This window comes from Salvia miltiorrhiza, chromosome 2 (genome assembly GCF_028751815.1).
Source record: "Salvia miltiorrhiza cultivar Shanhuang (shh) chromosome 2, IMPLAD_Smil_shh, whole genome shotgun sequence".
NCBI lineage: Eukaryota > Viridiplantae > Streptophyta > Magnoliopsida > Lamiales > Lamiaceae > Salvia > Salvia miltiorrhiza.
In genome coordinates this window covers 75,632,553-75,651,839 of record NC_080388.1, presented here as the reverse complement: position 1 = coordinate 75,651,839, position 19,287 = coordinate 75,632,553, and the positions used below count along the sequence as shown (strand labels likewise).

The 19,287-nt window shown below is 38.5% G+C and overlaps 3 protein-coding genes and 1 long non-coding RNA gene across 6 annotated transcripts; 2 read left to right on the top strand and 2 right to left on the bottom strand.

Moving 5' to 3' along the window:
• The first annotated feature begins 54 nt into the window (after nt 1–54).
• LOC131009548 (chlorophyll a-b binding protein 37, chloroplastic-like) lies at nt 55–1,105 on the top strand. The gene is given in 5 exon segments (XM_057936954.1): nt 55–273; nt 368–461; nt 464–502; nt 504–812; nt 814–1,105. Coding segments are annotated over 5 exon segments (798 nt in total). The 5' UTR covers nt 55–127; the 3' UTR covers nt 1,024–1,105.
• Nucleotides 1,106–4,259: 3,154 nt separating this feature from the next.
• On the bottom strand, nt 4,260–8,423 carry LOC131009547 (uncharacterized). Its single transcript, XR_009096454.1, has 3 exons — nt 7,971–8,423; nt 7,242–7,294; nt 4,260–4,589 (listed from the first exon to the last, which is right to left on the bottom strand). It is a non-coding gene; the product is annotated as an uncharacterized LOC131009547 (long non-coding RNA).
• A 542-nt stretch (nt 8,424–8,965) lies between these two features.
• LOC131009544 (pentatricopeptide repeat-containing protein At5g65560-like) lies at nt 8,966–14,640 on the top strand. 3 transcript variants are annotated; one of them, XM_057936949.1, is made up of 3 exons: nt 8,966–12,075; nt 12,218–12,354; nt 12,942–14,640. In XM_057936949.1, exon 1 carries the CDS (start codon nt 9,174–9,176, stop codon nt 11,925–11,927), a length of 2,754 nt encoding a protein of 917 aa, XP_057792932.1. In that variant the 5' UTR covers nt 8,966–9,173; the 3' UTR covers nt 11,928–12,075; nt 12,218–12,354; nt 12,942–14,640. The 3 variants fall into 3 exon arrangements, with proteins under 3 accessions (XP_057792932.1, XP_057792931.1, XP_057792930.1); XM_057936948.1 differs by having other exon boundaries at nt 8,980–12,075; nt 13,109–14,640; XM_057936947.1 differs by having other exon boundaries at nt 8,980–12,075; nt 13,047–14,640.
• A 418-nt stretch (nt 14,641–15,058) lies between these two features.
• Nucleotides 15,059–19,149, bottom strand: LOC131009546 (cyclin-H1-1). Its single transcript, XM_057936953.1, has 14 exons — nt 19,052–19,149; nt 18,755–18,912; nt 18,586–18,636; nt 17,860–17,938; nt 17,599–17,717; nt 17,446–17,519; nt 17,030–17,150; nt 16,882–16,950; nt 16,714–16,755; nt 16,294–16,367; nt 15,911–15,973; nt 15,750–15,834; nt 15,558–15,646; nt 15,059–15,473 (listed from the first exon to the last, which is right to left on the bottom strand). The coding sequence occupies exons 2-14, from the start codon at nt 18,812–18,814 to the stop codon at nt 15,416–15,418; spliced, it is 984 nt and encodes a 327-aa protein (XP_057792936.1). The 5' UTR covers nt 18,815–18,912; nt 19,052–19,149; the 3' UTR covers nt 15,059–15,415.
• Nucleotides 19,150–19,287: the final 138 nt, after the last annotated feature.

The window sequence follows — 19,287 nt, the reverse complement described above, 5'->3', positions numbered from 1 at the left end:
TATTGTGATCCAAAATTTCATCTCATTTTCCCATATTATATATAACCACCTCCACATTAACTCCTACCCCATCACAACAACAACTAACTTCCCAACAGCTTAAACTAGAAAGAGTTTTGAGGCAAAAATGGCAACTTCAGCAATCCAACAATCTGCATTTGCCGGCCAGGCAGCGCTCAAGCCACAGAATGAGCTCGCCCGCAAGGTCGGTAACGTCGGAGGCGGCCGCTTCACCATGAGGCGTACCATCAAGAGCTCTCCCCAAAGCATCTGGTAATTATTAAAGCATCTATCTACGTCTTATGTGAGTTGACTAGTTAATCTAAACTAACGTTTGATTTGGTTTGGTCTTGATTGATAAAAATAGGTACGGACCAGACAGGCCCAAATACTTGGGCCCATTCTCCGAGCAGACCCCATCGTACCTCACCGGGGAATTCCCCGGTGACTACGGCTGGGACTACCTGCAGGACTCTCGGCCGATCCCGAGACCTTCGCCAGGAAACCGGGAGCTGGAAGTTATCCACTCCCGTTGGGCCATGCTCGGCGCGTTGGGCTGCGTCTTCCCCGAGCTCCTCTCGAAGAACGGCATCAAGTTCGGAGAGGCCGTGTGGTTCAAGGCCGGATCCCAAATCTTCTCCGAGGGCGGGCTCGACTACTTGGGCAACCCCAACTTGATCCACGCCCAGAGCATCTTGGCCATCTGGGCCAGCCAAGTCGTGCTCATGGGCTTAATCGAAGGATACAGAGTCGGAGGAGGCCCGCTCGGGGAAGGCCTCGACAAGGTCTACCCCGGCGGGGCCTTCGACCCAGTTGGGCCTGGCCGACGACCCAGAGGCCTTTGCTGAGCTCAAGGTGAAGGAGCTCAAGAATGGAAGATTGGCTATGTTTTCAATGTTTGGCTTCTTTGTGCAAGCCATTGTGACTGGAAAAGGCCCAATTGAGAACCTGTATGATCATGTGGCTGATCCAGTAGCCAACAATGCATGGGCCTTTGCCACTAACTTTGTGCCTGGCAAATGAGAATCTGCGTAGATGTGTTGTACACTTTGGAGACTGGGTTGTACCTTTCATCAAATGAGTGAATATGTTTTGTGGTCTAAAATTCTTTTCTTTCTTCTACAAATTGAACTACTTTGTCATTATTCAACAACATATTAGATAATTGCTTAAAAAAAAAAAAACACCAACAACACAACATATTAGATAAGAATTAAACTTTTAAAATAAAGTAAAAGTAATCAACAACACAAATATGATGCCGATATAAGAGAAAGAATGAACAAACTATTCATGATCAAAATCACTTACCTACCATATTATTGGGAGTAATTAATATTTAGATCGATATTTTGACATCTTTGTCACAGCCTAATCTAATCCACCAACATATTAATCGCATTAACTTGATAATAAATAAAAATGAGGATGATAATTGTTATAAATTGAAAATGGTGTTATGACTAATACATTTTAAAAGTCATATAAACTTACAAATGTGTATAATTTATGATGTTCTAATAATAATACCTTAATAAAATATACTTAAACATATTAATCGATAAATGGATGTATCGTATTCACCTAACGTGAGTGTCTTTATGAACACTCGCTCATTACGATACTAAAACAAAACAAAAAAACAAAAAAAAAACAAAATAATTTGGGCACGGAAGCGATTCGGCGAGGAATTTCACCACATGTTCCCCATCATGAAAGATAATCAAGGGCCCAAGAATCATTCAATTAAGACGTGTAACGAGGGAGATATTGGCAAAACGGTCCCGTCGGAAGACGGCGCCTACGTCCCCTCCGTTCCCAACATATCCCGTCGGATTGGTCCGTTCAATGACCGTTGGGAATATTTTTAGGGTGGCTACGTGGGAGCATGATCAGAATTGAAATCCGTGTCGGTCGATTTTTGGACGAGTGGTTCGCCAAGGCCATTTTAGCTATATTAAGTGGCTCGGGGAGCAGAAATCTCGATTTTGGTACGGAAGCGGTTCGGCGAGAGAATTTCACCACATGTTCCTCATTATGAAAGATAACCAAGGGCCCAAGAATCATGCAATTCAGACGTGTAACGAGGGAGATATTGGCAAAACGGTCCGTCGGAAGACGGCGCTACGTCCCCTCCGTTTCCCAACCTATCCTCGTCGGATTTGGTCCGTTCAATGACCGTTGGGAATATTTTTAGGGTGGCTACGTGGGAGCAGGATCAGAATTGAAATCCATGTCGGTCTATTTTTGGACGAGTGGTTCGCCAAGGCCATTTTAGCTATATTAAGTGGGTCTGGGAGCCGAAATCTCGATTTTGGCACGGAAGCGGTTCGGCGAGGGAATTTCACCACATGTTCCCCATCATGAAAGATAACCAAGAGCCTAAGAATCATGCAATTCATACGTATAACGAGGGAGATATTGGGAAAACGGTCCGTCGGAAGACGGCGCTACGTCCCCTCCGTTTCCCAACCTATCCTCGTCGGATTTGGTCCGTTCAATGACCGTTGGGAATATTTTTAGGGTGGCTACGTGGGAGCATGATCAGAATTGAAATCCGTGTCGGTCGATTTTTGGACGAGTGGTTCGCCAAGGCCATTTTAGCTATATTAAGTGGCTCGGGGAGCAGAAATCTCGATTTTGGTACGGAAGCGGTTCGGCGAGAGAATTTCACCACATGTTCTCCATCATGAAAGATAACCAAGGGCCAAAGAATCATGCAATTCAGACGTGTAACGAGGGAGATATTGGCAAAACGGTCCGTCGGAAGACGGCGCTACGTCCCCTCCGTTTCCCAACCTATCCTCGTCGGATTTGGTCTGTTCAATGACCGTTGGGAATATTTTTAGGGTGGCTACGTGGGAGCAGGATCAGAATTGAAATCCGTGTTGGTCTATTTTTGGACGAGTGGTTCGCCAAGGCCATTTTGGCTATATTAAGTGGGTCTGGGAGCCGAAATCTCTATTTTGGCACGGAAGCGGATCGGCGAGGGAATTTCACCACATGTTCCCCATCATGAAAGATAACCAAGAGCCTAAGAATCATGCAATTCATACGTGTAACGAGGGAGATATTGGGAAAACGGTCCGTCGGAAGACGGCGCTACGTCCCCTCCGTTTCCCAACCTATCCTCGTCGGATTTGGTCCGTTCAATGACCGTTGGGAATATTTTTAGGGTGGCTACGTGGGAGCATGATCAGAATTGAAATCCGTGTCGGTCGATTTTTGGATGAGTGGTTCGCCAAGGCCATTTTAGCTATATTAAGTGGCTCGGGGAGCAGAAATCTCGATTTTGGTACGGAAGCGGTTCGGCGAGAGAATTTCACCACATGTTCCCCATCATGAAAGATAACCAAGGGCCCAAGAATCATGCAATTCAGACGTGTAACGAGGGAGATATTGGCAAAACGGTCCGTCGGAAGACGGCGCTACGTCCCCTCCGTTTCCCAACCTATCCTCGTCGGATTTGGTCCGTTCAATGACCGTTGGGAATATTTTTAGGGTGGCTACGTGGGAGCAGGATCAGAATTGAAATCCGTGTCGGTCTATTTTTGGACGAGTGGTTCGCCAAGGCCATTTTAGCTATATTAAGTGGGTCTGGGAGCCGAAATCTCGATTTTGGCACGGAAGCGGTTCGGCGAGGGAATTTCACCACATGTTCCCCATCATGAAAGATAACCAAGAGCCCAAGAATCATGCAATTCATACGTGTAACGAGGGAGATATTGGCAAAACGGTCCGTCGGAAGACGGCGCTACGTCCCCTCCATTTCCCAACCTATCCTCGTCGGATTTGGTCCGTTCAATGACCGTTGGGAATATTTTTAGGGTGGCTACGTGGGAGCATGATCAGAATTGAAATCCGTGTCTGTCGATTTTTGGACGAGTGGTTCGCCAAGGCCATTTTAGCTATATTAAGTGGCTCGGGGAGCAGAAATCTCGATTTTGGTACGGAAGCGGTTCGGCGAGAGAATTTCACCACATACTTTATATTCGCATACTTGTATGCATTCATGTAAAATATAATAAATTATAGAAATGCTACTATAAGTTACATATAATTTATATGTTAGACGTAATAATTATTTATAATATAATACTAATATTATAACTATGCTATTATATATGTAACTATTATAAGTTAGATGTATAATCTATTGTAAAACAATAATTTAGTTATATATTATAACTACTAGTTTGTAACCCGTCGAATTTCGACGGGTATCATTTAATGTTATAATTTATATATATAAAAAATGTAAAAATTATTTCTTAATATATGTACAAATTATGGAGATTATTTACTAAAAAAACTGCTAATATGATATAGATCTACGTTACACATCAAACTTAAATGAAAAAATAAATTAAAAAGGACTTTTATCCTTAACATGACTTAGTGAAACGTATATTCTAAAAAATTATTTTGCACCCACTACTATTTGCCACCCATACCCGCGATCCGTGGATAACCGCCACCTGTCGGGTATCCGCCACCCGCCATCCGTTGAATACTCGCCACCCACTATCCGTCGGATAGCCGCCAAGGCTTGAGAGGTAGAGGCGCTGCTACTTCTCGGCGTCAACATCCTGCAATAAACCACCCAACAAATAAATCACCACGAAACTGCAGTAAATTTTAGAGAAAATTTCAACTTCTTGTGCACTACTATTTGCCACCTATACATGCAAAATTATGTGTATTTATTTAAAGATTAAAATTAAAAAAAAATAAAAATCTCAACTTACTCACCTTTTTTTCATAGATCTATATCCAATTTTTTTTTTTGTTCATTTTCATCTTTTTAAATTATATATATTTTTTTACCTTTTCATAATATTAATTTTTATTATTGTGAATTCTTCTTTATTTTTTTAATATTACGCTCAAATATATTCAATTAAAATTATTTTTTTTTGTTTTATATATAAATATAGTAATTGAGTTGATATTAATTTTATATAAACATAGACGCAGATTATTGGGTGCGATCGTCGCACAGGCGTGCGGCGGGTCGACCCGGCTCCAAACCCGCCCTCCTGACCCGGAACCCTGACCTGCGTGGGTTTGACCCATGCTCATAATTATTACATTTGTTTATAATAAGTGTTACTTTTAATAAACATAATATATACATTTGTTCATATAAATGTATATTTATGTTAATATAAGTAGTTAACTTCAATATTGTGAAAATTGTAATATTTTAAAAACATTATCTTTTTATTATAACAATGATTATTTTTAATAAGCATAAATAATTACATTATTATTTGATCAAATAATTATTATCGTAAGAAAAAGTAATTATTGATATGTATAATGTTTTATATTGAATGAAGGTAAATATTTATATTAATATAAGTATACATTTGTGCGATCAAATGTATATATTATACTTATTAAAAGTAAATACTCGTATTAGAGTTTAGTGTTCAGGCTTAGGGTTTAGTTTACAGGGTTTAGGGTTTAGTTTATAGAATTTAGGGTTTAGAAAATATAATACTTTATATTAAATGAAGGTAAATACCTATATTTATGTAAGTATACATTTGTGCGAACAAATGTATATTTCATGCTTATTAAAAGTAATAATTATTATAAACAAATGTAATAGTTTAGGATTCAGAATTTCGGGTCTGGGCACGGGTCGGATCGGGCGCGGGTCGGGGTGGACCCGTCGCACTGGAGTGCGACCACCGCATGCAAGACCGGCCCAAACATAGAAATATAAAAATATTTCCCGTGTAATCAAATTAATCAATTCAAAACTGTAATAAAATTAGAATCATTATTCCACCGACACAACCCCCTTAATTAAATATAACCCTCAATATTATTATTATTATTATTATTATTATTATTATTATTATTATTATTATTATTATTATTATTATTATTATTGCATTTGGACCCATCACTTATTTATATTTATAAAGTATCTAATCAATCAACATAAATTCTTACGATAATTAGTTATTATCTCAATAAAATTCAAATATCTATATTATATTAATAAGCCTAGGTTTCAAAAAAATTCAAAATTATGTGACAATTTTGTAGCTATTTATCTCCTTATTTTTATTTTATTTTTTTCTAAAATTGTAAAATTCAACTTATTATAAAATAGTTAATATGCATATCAGATTAAAAATTATGATAAGATCTTTAATTTGATATATTTTGCGTAAATATTTAATTTAATTAAAAATATAAAAGTTATCGCAACAATGTAATCCATAAATAGATAAAAGACAACCAAATAAACAAACTTGAAAACTAAACTTCAGAACGAATATAGATTTAAATGCAGCAGTTCAGATACAATTTACTTATCTAACTTTTATGCTAAACATAAAATCTATCCCCATTAGCATGTCATACAATAACTACATAAGTAAAGGTAGCAAGTGACAGAATTGATAAGCTTTATGCATATTAATCACCTCATCTGATTATGCTAGTCAATAAAACCCACTAAAAGATGCACAACAGTACAACACTTCTGTCACAAGATTCAGAACTACTTATTCTGTATATACCAATACCTATGGTGTTATGGGTCTGGGCACAAGAACATCATCACCACATTAATGAGTGAGCATCAATCAATCGACAAAAAACTGGAAATAAACAAATAAACTAACATATGATAGACAAAGAAATTAATAAATGATTGAAAATGAGTACAATGAGAATCTAGACCTACTAATTTACAAAATGTACCATCTCAAAGGTGCAGAATCTCATAAAATAATTTACAGCGAATTTGTTAGCTGTTCTATCCATGTAGAAATACCATGATAAGTCAACAGTGATTTCTACTCTCACAACATATAAGATCACAATTTTTTACTGGCAAAGGATTGATAACATCAGTTATTAAAATACTATAAATAAGCAGAACGCATAAGCTCGTCAACATAATCAATTGTAGCACATTTCACAAAGTCAAATGAAATATTATCAACCACTAATATAACTCCATCCTGCTCAAAGATCCTCGACCAACAAAGCATCAAAATTTTCTTTTGCTGTGAGTAGTGATGTATTCAAGTAAGGAAATGATACAACACAAAAGGCCCCCACAAATTTCTACAGATTGTTAAGTTAACATTCAGATAAGTTACCAACTCCAGATCACAAATCATATTCCTCAGAATCCTTTGGGCCGGCTTAGCAAATAAAAATATAGGCTATAGCTCAGAAAGATGGAACTGGAAATAGAAATAGAATCATACCGTCAGCAGATGGTTGAGTGGCACTTTGAATTCCTCGATGGCGAATTTCGGAACTAAAATATAGAAAAAGAAAAGGAATTAAACCACTAACAATTCAATAAAGCTTAAAACTGATTCTTCACATATGTGTAAAGAATAGAAGAAAAGTATAACATTGTGATAAAAGCAACAATGCCTGCAAGATTTCAAACAACAGTGATAAAATACCTCACAGAATTACACAAAATTACTTGTTTCTTCATATTTCATTACTTTTTTTTTTCAAATAACCAACAATTGTTCACCATACAATGAACAAAGAAATATCTTTATGAACCATACCATCGAATTACTTATTGAAACTTCATTCTATCTAATATACGGAATTTTCATTTCCTCTACTGATACTATTTTCACTATTTGTTTCTCCATTTGAATATTGAAATTGAAAACTGTGATTTAGGACCTTCAATCCATTATAGCTTCAATGCATGACTTTCAGAGCCAATTAATCATTCGAACTAACGATTTTATAGCTTATAAAGTTTTTCATTGTTATCGATCAGTAAATCTTTCCAAAATTTGATATTTCTATCATAGTAAAATCAAATGTAATATTTCCTAACATAATAACTTTCCATTGTTAAACTTAATCCCTAAAAATTGATTGATCATTGAGGGAAAGGTAAATCTTTCCGAAATTCAGCGCTACTCATAATCAAGTGTAATCTTTCTTAATAGAATACTTACCATGGAGAATACCGGCGGCGAATCAACGGAAGTGCAACGAAATTGGGGTTGGGCAGCCTGGGGCTTGGAACGGGCCATCGGCGACGGGGGTGAGGATGGATTTGGGGACGAAATTAGGGCGTGGGCAGCCGAGCGTCGCCGTCAGCTGTCTCTGATGGCTAGACTTCGGGTGATGAATGAGCCCGTCCATGAAGACACGGTCGTTTGGGGCGGCAGTTGAGAGAAGGAGCTGGCGGTGGGAGAGAGAGCAATGAGTAGGGTTTCAGGTTTAAAGATTTGAAAAATAACACGCAAGTGTGTGCAGGAAGGGGGGCCGGACTGCGGCGAATTGAAGCGAGGGAGGGAGAGTCTGGTGTTGAAACGGGGAAAGGAGAAGGGGGCGGGGTGGGACGGCGAGGCAGATCGCGGCGGTGGGAGGAGCGGGGCGCGGTGGGGGAGGGGAGATTAATCATGATTTCTAATCTCAGATGGGTGTTTGATATCATTGGTAATTAATCCCAAAAAGTGTTTGGTATCCATTGAAATAGGTTGGATTAACATATCAAATACCTAAATTAGTAGCCTATGGAGGGGGTGGAATAATTAGTGTGGGTTAATCCCATGGGGGAGGTGGGATAATTAGTGTGGGTTAATCCCACAAAATAAGCTAGGGTCTTGGGATAAACCTGGAGTTGACCATATTAGTAACACATAATATCAAACACTACATAAATCCATATTAATTTAACTTATCCTGCTTTTAAACTCATATCAAACAGGCCCTTATGAGGAATTATATTGCTACATCAGCAATACAGAATTGATGTAGAAGCTCTAAAAGTGCAGAGATTTTAAATTTTGAATTCTTAGAGATGTCATATAGGACCTAGAATTAATAGAATTAAGGAGAAGCGAGGAATCCCTAATCGTATTATATATTGATTATTGATACTGTAATATCAAAATAAACAATTTTATTTTTCCAGCCCTAGTCTTAACAAACCTTGAAATTATTAAATCCCCAAAGACTAAACTCCCACAGCTACAGCCTACAGCCCCATCTCTCTCTCTCTCTTGCTGTGGCTTGCCCTTTTCCACGTTCCTCAGTCCCTCCATCAATGCGCCACCTCATTTTATGGCACTCCAATCCCCCGCCGCATTAGCGATTCATGAACTCTCTCGCCGCCGCCACATTCCGCACCTCCGGCGGCCCTCTTTCTCGCAATGGTAAAACCCCTTAAACCCCACTTCCCGTATCCGATTCCGCTATACACCCGCCGCTGCCGCCTCCTCAGCAGCTTCTCGCCCAAGCCCTATTCCCCAAATCAGGGCTTTCCAAATCTAGTTCAAGCAGTCTGCGAAATACTATCCAATCCGCGCATCCCATGGCGCGGGAGCTCCGAGCTGAAATCCCTCACGCCGAAGCTCAAACCGTTCCACGTCGCCAGAATCATTGAGACCCACACCAACACCGATTGCGTTTTGCAGTTCTTTTATTGGGTTTCTAGTTGGCATTTCTACAACCATGATATGTGCTGTTATATGTCCATGTTGAATAGGCTTGTTAAAGATCAGAATTTTGCGCCCGCGGACCATGTCAGGATTCTGATGATTAAAGCTAGTAGAGACGAGGGGGAGATTAGGAGGGTTGTTGATTTCTTGAATGAGATTGGGAGTAAGGGCCTTCCTTATAGTCTATATAGTTTTAATTCTCTTTTGATTCAATTGGGGAAATTTAATATGGTTGTTGCAGCTCAGAATGTGTATAAGGAGATGTTGACTAGTGGGATTAGACCTAGTTTGTTGACATTGAATACCATGATTAATATTCTGTGTAAGAAGGGGAAGGTTCAGGAGGCTGAGATTATCTTGGCTCAGCTATATCAGTATGAAATGTTTCCAGATGTTTTCACTTATACGTCGTTGATTCTAGGGCACTGTAGGAACAGGAATCTGGATAAAGCGTTTGTAGTTTTTGATCAGATGGTGAAGAAAGGGATTGATCCCAACGCGGTGACATATAGTACACTTATTAATGGGTTATGTAACGATGGAAGGGTAGGCGAGGCTTTGTGTATGATTGAGGAGATGATTGAGAATGGTATCAGACCTACTGTTTACACTTATACAGTTCCTGTCACGGCATTGCTTGAAGATGGGCGTGCAGATGAGGCGGTTTCTCTTGTTGCAAGCATGAGAGAGAGGGGTATTGTACCCAATGTGCAGACGTACACAGCCCTCATCAGTGGATTGGCGAAATCCAACCAGCTTGAAGTGGCAATAGGATTGTACCACAAGATAGTGAGGGATGGATTGGTTCCTACCACAGTCACGTATAATGCTCTGATACACGAACTGTGTGAGAGAGGAAAGGTAGATACTGCTTTTAAAATCTTTCAGTGGATGGAACAGCATGGTCATTTGGACAAAACAGAAACTTACAATGCTATGATTAAAGGTTTCTGTGCGATAAGAAATGTTGACAGGGCAATGGCTCTATTTGGTGAAATGCTGAAGGTGGGTCCCCGTCCCAATATGATCACGTATAACACTCTAATCAATGGATACGTCGGGTGTGGTTATCTAGATAATGCGAGTAGGCTGATGGAGGTGATGAAGGAAAATGGATGTAAACCCGATCAATATACATATGCAGAACTCATTCATGGGTTTTGCAAAGGTGATAGGCTTGATGCAGCTTCTGCGTTATTCAAGGAAATGATGCAAGAAGGTCTGAGCCCGAATTTGGTGAACTATGCCACTCTAATTGATGGCCTCTGCAAGAAAGGGAAAGTTGAAGATGCACTAGCTTTGCTTAAGGGGATGCAGAAAGTTGGTTGCCGTCCAAATATAGTGACTTACAATGCTGTTCTTAATGGTCTATCTAAACAATGTAGGCTGTCTGAAGCAGAGAAATTATGCAATGACATGGCAGAAGATGGTCTGCTTCCCAATGTGATTACATATACTACTCTAATTGATGGTCTTTGCAAGGATGGTGGGTCAGATCTTGCATTCAAGGTTTTCCGTGAAATGAAGAGCAAAAATTGCTTGCCAAACGTGTATACATACGGTGCATTGATCGATGGTCTGTGCCGGGAAGGCCGTGTTGATGATGCAGAGATCTTGCTTGAAGAGATGGTGAGCAGGAAATTGTATCCAGATGTGGTCACGTATACCTCATTGATCGATGGCTTTGTATCTGTAGGTAGACTAGATCATGCATTTTCTCTGCTTCATCGGATGATAAGTGCTGGTTGCACCCCAAATTACCGAACCTACTGCGTGTTGCTCAAAGGGATGCAGAAGGAGAGCCAGATAGTTGCTGAAAAAATCACAGCGCAACATGAAACTGTGCCCACTCATATTTTAGACGAGAGAGAAGTTACTTTTGATACCTTCTGCGATCTACTAGTTAGGATGTCCGAGATTGGCTGTGAACCTTCTATTGATACATTTTCCATCTTAATTGATGGTCTGTGTCATGGTGGCAGAAGCCACGAGGCAGATCAGTTGGTAAAATTTATGAAGGAGAAAGGGCAGACTCCTAATGAGGCTATATATTGCTCTCTCCTCAAAGCTTATTGCAAGAATTTAAGAGTCGACTCTGCTCTAGAGACACTTAATCTGCTTAACAGTAGGGGTTTCAACCTCCCTTTATCAGTTTATGCAGCTATTATATCAGCTCTCTGTACAAGACAACGGACAAAAGAGGCCGAAGAGGTGTTCAAGGGCATGCTTGAGAAACAATGGAATGGTGATGAGATTGTTTGGACTATCTTGATTGACCGCCTGCTAAAGAGCAGGGAGTCACAATTATGCTTGAATTTTCTTCATGCAATGAACTCAAAGAATGTCCCTATTAGCAAGCAGACACATCTAATGCTAGCAAGGGAAATGTCTAATACCGACAAATCTATCTCAGAGGACCAAGTTTCTGATGAATTGCAAGTCCTAGGAGACCAAAAACCAGGGTGACGTTTCCTGGGTGATATAGTGAAAAGAAACACATTTTTGTCATGGAAAATACGTTCTTATTTGATATCCCCTTGTATTTTCTCAACAAGGGTGAGTTTTCTGCAGCTCGTGAAAGGATTTTAAGCTGCAAATCACAATCGAATAAGTGGTGAGCTGATTATATTATTCTATTAAAATATTTCTGTCAGTTCTTTGCTTTTCATGTTGTAGTATAGTACCTTCAGAAAAATTAGTTTCGTTGCACTAATCTTCTTGTTGTTTTAATATCTGTTTGGTTTTGGTTTCTCTAGGGTTCCAGTTGTCATATAGGCCGTACAGTGTTCACAATGATACTCTGGAGTTGCCCAATTCTTGAGATCTCACTGATCAATTTGTCATTCTAGAATGAGAGATATGACCTGGTTGCTTGACTAACCAATAGTTTCAGGTAATATATTGACCTCAAAGTTTGTTAATTTTTGTACTCAAAACTTTAACTAGATTTTGTGGTAATGATTAGCCTTTACAAAATAATAGCATTATTTGCTGATTTGCCTCTTGGAAGTGCTTTGGATTGTAGAACTGTACTATTTGAGCAAAAGGTAACATGATATGAGGACAAGGCTAAAGAAAATGCCAGCCAACTCTTGCCGTAAAAGTGTCGCTTAATAGTCCCTTGTTTACTGGCATGCCAATTGTATAAGCTCCATAACAATTTCAATCCAACCTGAGATAGAAAGGAAGGCAATTGGTTAAACTGATTCTCCTAATAAGTCATACAGAGTCATGTAGTTAACTGTGTGGAGGTAAAAAAGCATATTGTACATTCATTTTTACTATCTACATATACATGTTAATGTTACCCATTGATATATATGTTTGTGTTTTGTGTACTTACTGATTTGATAATTAATATGCGCGCAGAGCGCACTCGGAGATTTAAGATGCATGAATTAACTTGGTCACTTGTATGCAAAAGATTGAAAGTTTTGTTGGTTGGATGAGCAAATGAAATTTGGGTTAATGCTATTTTAGGACAATAGCCAGGCAGAAGGTGTTTAGTTGGATCTTGTTCTTTCGAAACTAGGGTGTTTGTGTGCGTATTGAATCCTGGTTCTATCTTGTGGACTTCTTGAGCAGCTAACGGCATCACTTGTTAACTGTGTCTGCATACGACGTGGTGCTAATGGATGTTGAACCAGACGTTTCTCATTCGGGATCTTGCATACAGCTTGTATGTAAAGTATGTACAGTTTTAGAGCCATATCTACATATTCAGAAATGCAAATTGGAACCAGTTGAATCAACTCATACTATATTATTGCAACCTGGAAAAAACTTCAATGGCTTCCCTCGCTTTAGATTTTCGCGATACAATTCCCTGGGCCTCGCGTTTGGTTGATTTGGGCTTCTTGTACACCCCTCCCTTGTAATCTCTAGAGCTCACATTAGTCTTAGCATGTAAAATTGAGTGCTTCTTTTGTGAAGCAAAGTAGGAATTTTGCAGTTTCACATTGCTTCTACATTCTTGTTAGGCAGACTTACTTGCATATAATTTTTGCAGTTTCACATTGCAAATAATTCTGGTTTCTTTGTTATATTTTGTGTTACATTTGATGCTAATGTAAACATAACATTTTTGCCTCTCCTTTATTCAATTGGTCATTTCCTATCCTTGGTTTATTTGCTGAAAACCTATGTGTTTGTACACAAGTAGGCAGCCAAATTTTGGTTCAATGTCTCAACTAAACAAGGGGGGGGCTAAATTTCAGATACATAATCGAATATTGAATTGTTTAATGTCAATTTATTCTGCAAATCTCCCTACCAAATTAAACTAATGAAAATCATCACCAATGATTCAAGAAAACAACAAGAATGGAAGCATCAATGATGGCGTGATGAGAGTGCTCAAAACAAGCCGACGCCCAACCTCATATTCCAATAAACACATCCCTCCAACTACTATATCCATTCCCATTTGGCTTCTTCCCTTCAACATCTACCCATACATCAACCAAACTCTCTCTCTCTCTCCCTCTCCCTCTCCCTCTCTAGATTATTTCACTACCCTCTCAAGCATTTTCCCTCTTGGATTTTGCTGCGCAGTCGCCCGATCCTCGCGACGATTTCGTCACCACTGGAATCAATCAAGAGGCTGATCAGTAACCTCCAAAACCAGTGGCAAAAACAATAACACCCCTCTTCTATATATACTCACTCTCTCACACACACACCATGCAAGAGAGAGAAACAAAAATGGGGAGGCAAAGCAAGGATCCAGCAATAGTTGGTTCATCAATAGTGCTACTTCAAGAAAGGTTCAAGCAGCTGCCAGAGATTGAAGGAGATGAGAGAAGAGACACAGATGCTAAGGCTCATGCCTCAAGAAACCGATCGCCACGATCATGATCTTTCAGTCACGAGATCGAACAACGTTGCTTATCAAGACCCTCTAGCACTCGGGCTCAACTCCGCGTCCCATCATCCACCACACGCCTGCGTTTTCGAGCCATGAATCCCCCTGCTGTTAGAGGGCCTCACAACTTCTTTGAAATTCCTGATGTCGATACCTCTCTTCGTCTCTAGAAATTAGTCATGATATTATATATGCTTAAAAATTTGTGGGATCACATTCTTTTTCCCCATTTTCTTTTACACTTCTCTATCTTCTTGAGCCTTTTTTCTCTATGTAAGAAAAGTTGATACAATAAAGAGAAGCTAGTTTTGACTCTGTATAATTGCACAACAAACAAGAAACTACAGTTCCACTCTTTCTTGATCGACTGAATTAGCTGCAGAGCTACATAGGTATGTTCGTTTTTCTCTACTTGATAATACAATGTAATAAAAGGAAATTTTGAGGAATGAAGGATGCAAAGTTTTGTGCTTGATGCAATTGATATGAGAGTTGAGAGGTGACAAAATAGTGGAAGAGTAGGTGGTGGTACAATGCTTTTGGATGTTTTCTATCAATACAAATGAAAAATGGTGACAATTTATGCGATAGGAAGACACTTATCTCTTTGGCTAGTTTTGATTATTTGTCATATGTATATAACTATATATATATAACATGTTTTACTATAGTTTTGTTGTATGTATATGAATATGTATATGTATAAATGATTCAAAAAAGGGTATTTACTTCATTTTTGAGCACCCAGCTTTGTTTGATACTTTTATAGCAATTCAAATTGATGGAATACATGCACAATTTACATGTACACAAATACAAATATTTTTAACCTAAAATCACATGCTCATGCATCTCAATGCAAAATTGTGAAAGCTAGCCAAAATTTGGTGACAATAATCATTCTCTTCATGCAATACAAACTCTAAACTTCAATCTAGCATCTTACTGAGCTACACCCTGCTGACGGTGTATCAGCTTCAGCTGTTGTCGATAAGGCCGGAGCTTCGAGAATCGAAAAAGACAAAGTATGATCCACAAGCAAACAAACTGGAACATGTTGATGTGATGTACACCCCTATCCTCAGCACCCTTACATGTCATGCATTTCATTTGAACCTTCCTTCGATCTGTGCTTTCGTTTCTTGCTCCTGCCAACGAAAGCAACATGCTTTACATGAGAGAGAGAGAGAGAGAGAGATGAGGATATAAATGGATAAGTTTATAGAAAGTACTTCTCATGTGAAGTTGGATCCAAGCATGATTTAAGTTTCCTATCGATGTGCTTCACATCTTTCGAGGTAGGGGTCTCGAGCTTATTAATCTGTAAATTGAAATAACATTCGAAGCAACTCAGCATGTAAACACGGCCAACTATATATCTATGAAGTTAGGATAATGCAACAAACTGATAGGGAAAACTGTACCAGCCCATCAATTGCATTCATGTTAAGGTTGAGCTCTGAAATGCCATGAGCTGGATGCTGCCGAGAGTGCACATTTTTCAGGTATCTGTCAAAGAATTATTTCCAAGGATAAATTTGCATTCATCACTGCATAATTTATTCAGGGTTGGAGGCTTTTGAACCTCTCGAAGTCGATGGCTTTATGCAACTCACAAGATCTTCGTAAAGCTGCCAATGCTAGCTGCAAATGCGGGAAAAATAGAATATAATAAATCAGTATGATAAGAGTGTCAGCTGAAAAGAAAGCAAAATAATAGATGCAAAAAAAAATCATGAAAATGTGATCATAACCAACCACAAACTCCACAAGCAAACATAAACTCTCAAATCATTTAGCAAATCATTAATATTTGGCAAAACAAAAAGAAAAAACATTAGATTGGTTTATAATGACGAAGCAGAGCTACAAAGCTTTCTCCAATTTGATACTGTATCTTAAGCTTACACTAAGAAGCCTATAAAAGATCAGAAAGTTTAATTTCGAATTGTACGGTTTGTACCTGCCCAGGGTGGGAACAGAAGGGGGGCTTCTGTACGCATAATTTTATCAACTTCAGCTTTGGCAGATTCATGGAAATTCTGCAGCCAAATTGAATAGATTTAAGTGTTAAAACATAAATAGGACATGGTAAGATACCAGCGACATTCATGTTAAAGATACAAAATTTTGCCCTTTCAACTCCGTATATGAGATGCTAATTGGAATGCATAAACTCATCACTTAAGCAGGAGTGATATTATATATTGGACTGGATGAATTACAACAAAGTCAATGTAATTCAACCAATAGAATTTGCTTTAATCGCTTTTGAGTTTTGATAGATATAATTGAAAGACCAGATCATAGATATAATTGAAAGACCAGAAATATAGTCCTATAATGAGAAATAATCTTTAACAAATCATGTATGACCAGAAAAGGGACCTTCATAATCTCAGGCTGCCTCTCTTTTGCATCACCGAAATCCTGCAGAGTGAAGAAAAGGTTTAATAATAAGCAATTAATAAAGAAGCTGCATCATATGAGCAATCATAGAGGTGAAAATTAATACTTGTTTTATTTTATTTGCCATATATAATAACAATTACGAACCTGCATATCAGTGATAAAGCCTTCAAGTGGTCGATATGGTGAATAAACTATAAGGTCAAATCCTAGACTCTGCAGTGACAGAAAACAGTATCAATCAATTAAAAAAGTAGAGCAAATTTGAAGCAGTAAATCTATGTGATATTCCTGCCTGAAGAACCAGCATTTCATTATCAAGAATCATATGATGATCCTGTTCGATTCCTTTCCCAAGCTCCTCCGCAGACACATGGTTCTCCTCTGCCTTACAAGCAGCATATATGCATGTCAACCTGCAAAGCCGATGAATATCACTTATCAATTGACATAAAAACAAGAGTTCCTAGGCTAAGCACCTTGCATCTAACGTGATGGACAATGAAATAAGTGTCGTGCACATCCTGGCAATATTCACTTGTAATGCTGGGGCAATTTTGTGTTTGATTTTATTTTGGTGTTCATGGGTGGGAATAGATAGACAGCAATTAATCATATTTGTGCCTTGCTTCTCTAATAATTATTTTCTGCAATCTCAAAATCAGTTTATAACCAATTTAAAAGAAAAGTGGTATGAATTTGCAGCAATACATGATATTCTTTGGATGATGCTCCATCACGGACCATTGCAAATAAAACCTTTTGAAGTAGATAAGAGCAGTTGCCTGCACAACATGAAACGGTAAGTTTGAATAACAATCATTTATAACCTTTGCTTAGCATTGAACTCAGAGACATAATGACCTGAATTTTACGTGGAAACTTGAAGGCGTCACAAACATCTTGAATTTTAAACTCGTAGAAAGCCCGCATTAGTTGTTCTTCTTCTGTCTTGAGAGCTTTCGGACGTGAATGCTTGTCAGCTGAACACAAGGAATAGGGTGACATGGAATGACTAAGTGGTTCTCTTTATTTAACAAACAAATCCATGATATACAGTAATGGCAACAAAACAATGCAGATTCCAATCCACTATGATTAACAAAAATAGAAATAAACCCTCACCACTAGCCTTTGCATCAGTTTGTGGCTCAGCATAAGAGAAGGATCCATCAACATCTACTTCCATCCGTGTAGCTCCATACTTATACCACACATCACAGTCTTAGCGTCATTTTTGGAATGTCATATTGCACAGAAACACTAAAATCACAATAAGGTTTAAACAACTCCAGGCAAACTTTAAATGACAATTGGACAGAAATACGATGTCAACATCAAAATTCTCCTTAGTCTGTGTATCTCAAAAGATTAGTAGTTTCCATACCGCTTGTTTGATGGACATCAGATCTAGAAGATTAACTATTAATCTCATCTCAGACAACTAGTTCGCAGACTATAATTTTGCCGCTTATGCCTCTCAAGTTCACCTTCGACAAGAGATGATATTCAAAAGAGAATTTCTAGGATTTCTAGGGTCCACAGTAGTCAGCATTACTAAGAACAGCAACGGGGAACTAAATTTGGCAGTTAACAAATCATCTACCATCCATGACGCATAGATGTTTAAAAGCCGAAGACGACATATATTCAATAGGGGCAGAGCACAATGCTTCCTGCAGAATATCTAGGTTAGCTTATCTGCATATTCACCTTGTCCAAAAAAACTACAATTTCTAAATCCTTTGATCGCAACAGACATCTATTACAAATCCAATTCCAATTCACATCCAATTCAGCAAGAATAACACTAATTTTCAAACTCAAGTATATATAATAGAGCAAGCATACCTTCTCAAGTGCTTGCTTAGCTCGTTTATTAGCCTCCTTGTATTTCTCCTTCTGCAAAATCCAACAAAAAACTGAGGTTCATATCAAACAGTATAAACTTCTTTCAATTTTTCCAAGCAGCAAAAATATGAATGAAAAAAAAAAGTGATTTGAAGGGAATAATCATTACGAGAGCCTGAGGCGTGAATATCCACTTCGCTCTGTGTGTCGAAGTCGTAAAATCCGCCATTGATCTCCGTCACCAATAACTACGAAAAATTGTACTAAAATTCAGTGCTTCAATTTCACCAGCTACTTCAAACTTCACGTTTCAGCAATGCCAGAAACCTGCATTTGCATCGAGTTTGTAGCCATTCATCACTTAGAATTCGACCCCTCCAATCCCAAATTTTAGGAATATTTCCCCTTCTCAAGGAATTACAATCACGCAATACAAAAATAGAAATAATCCACATAAAACCATTACTCCGACTACTGATGATTCCGCTTCAAACTCCGCCGCCGCCTTCGCCGCCGAGGAATCTGGAGGCCGGAGGTTATGAGTGGGGACTTCCGCTGAGTAAAATCAAATGAAAATGCCGGGATTTCACTTTTTATCCCCACTTTTTTGGTAAATATCAATTAAACCCCTACACAATCATTTATTTCACTTTTAACCATACTAACTCCTTTTCTTATCTTTAATCTTTATTCCTTTTTGAG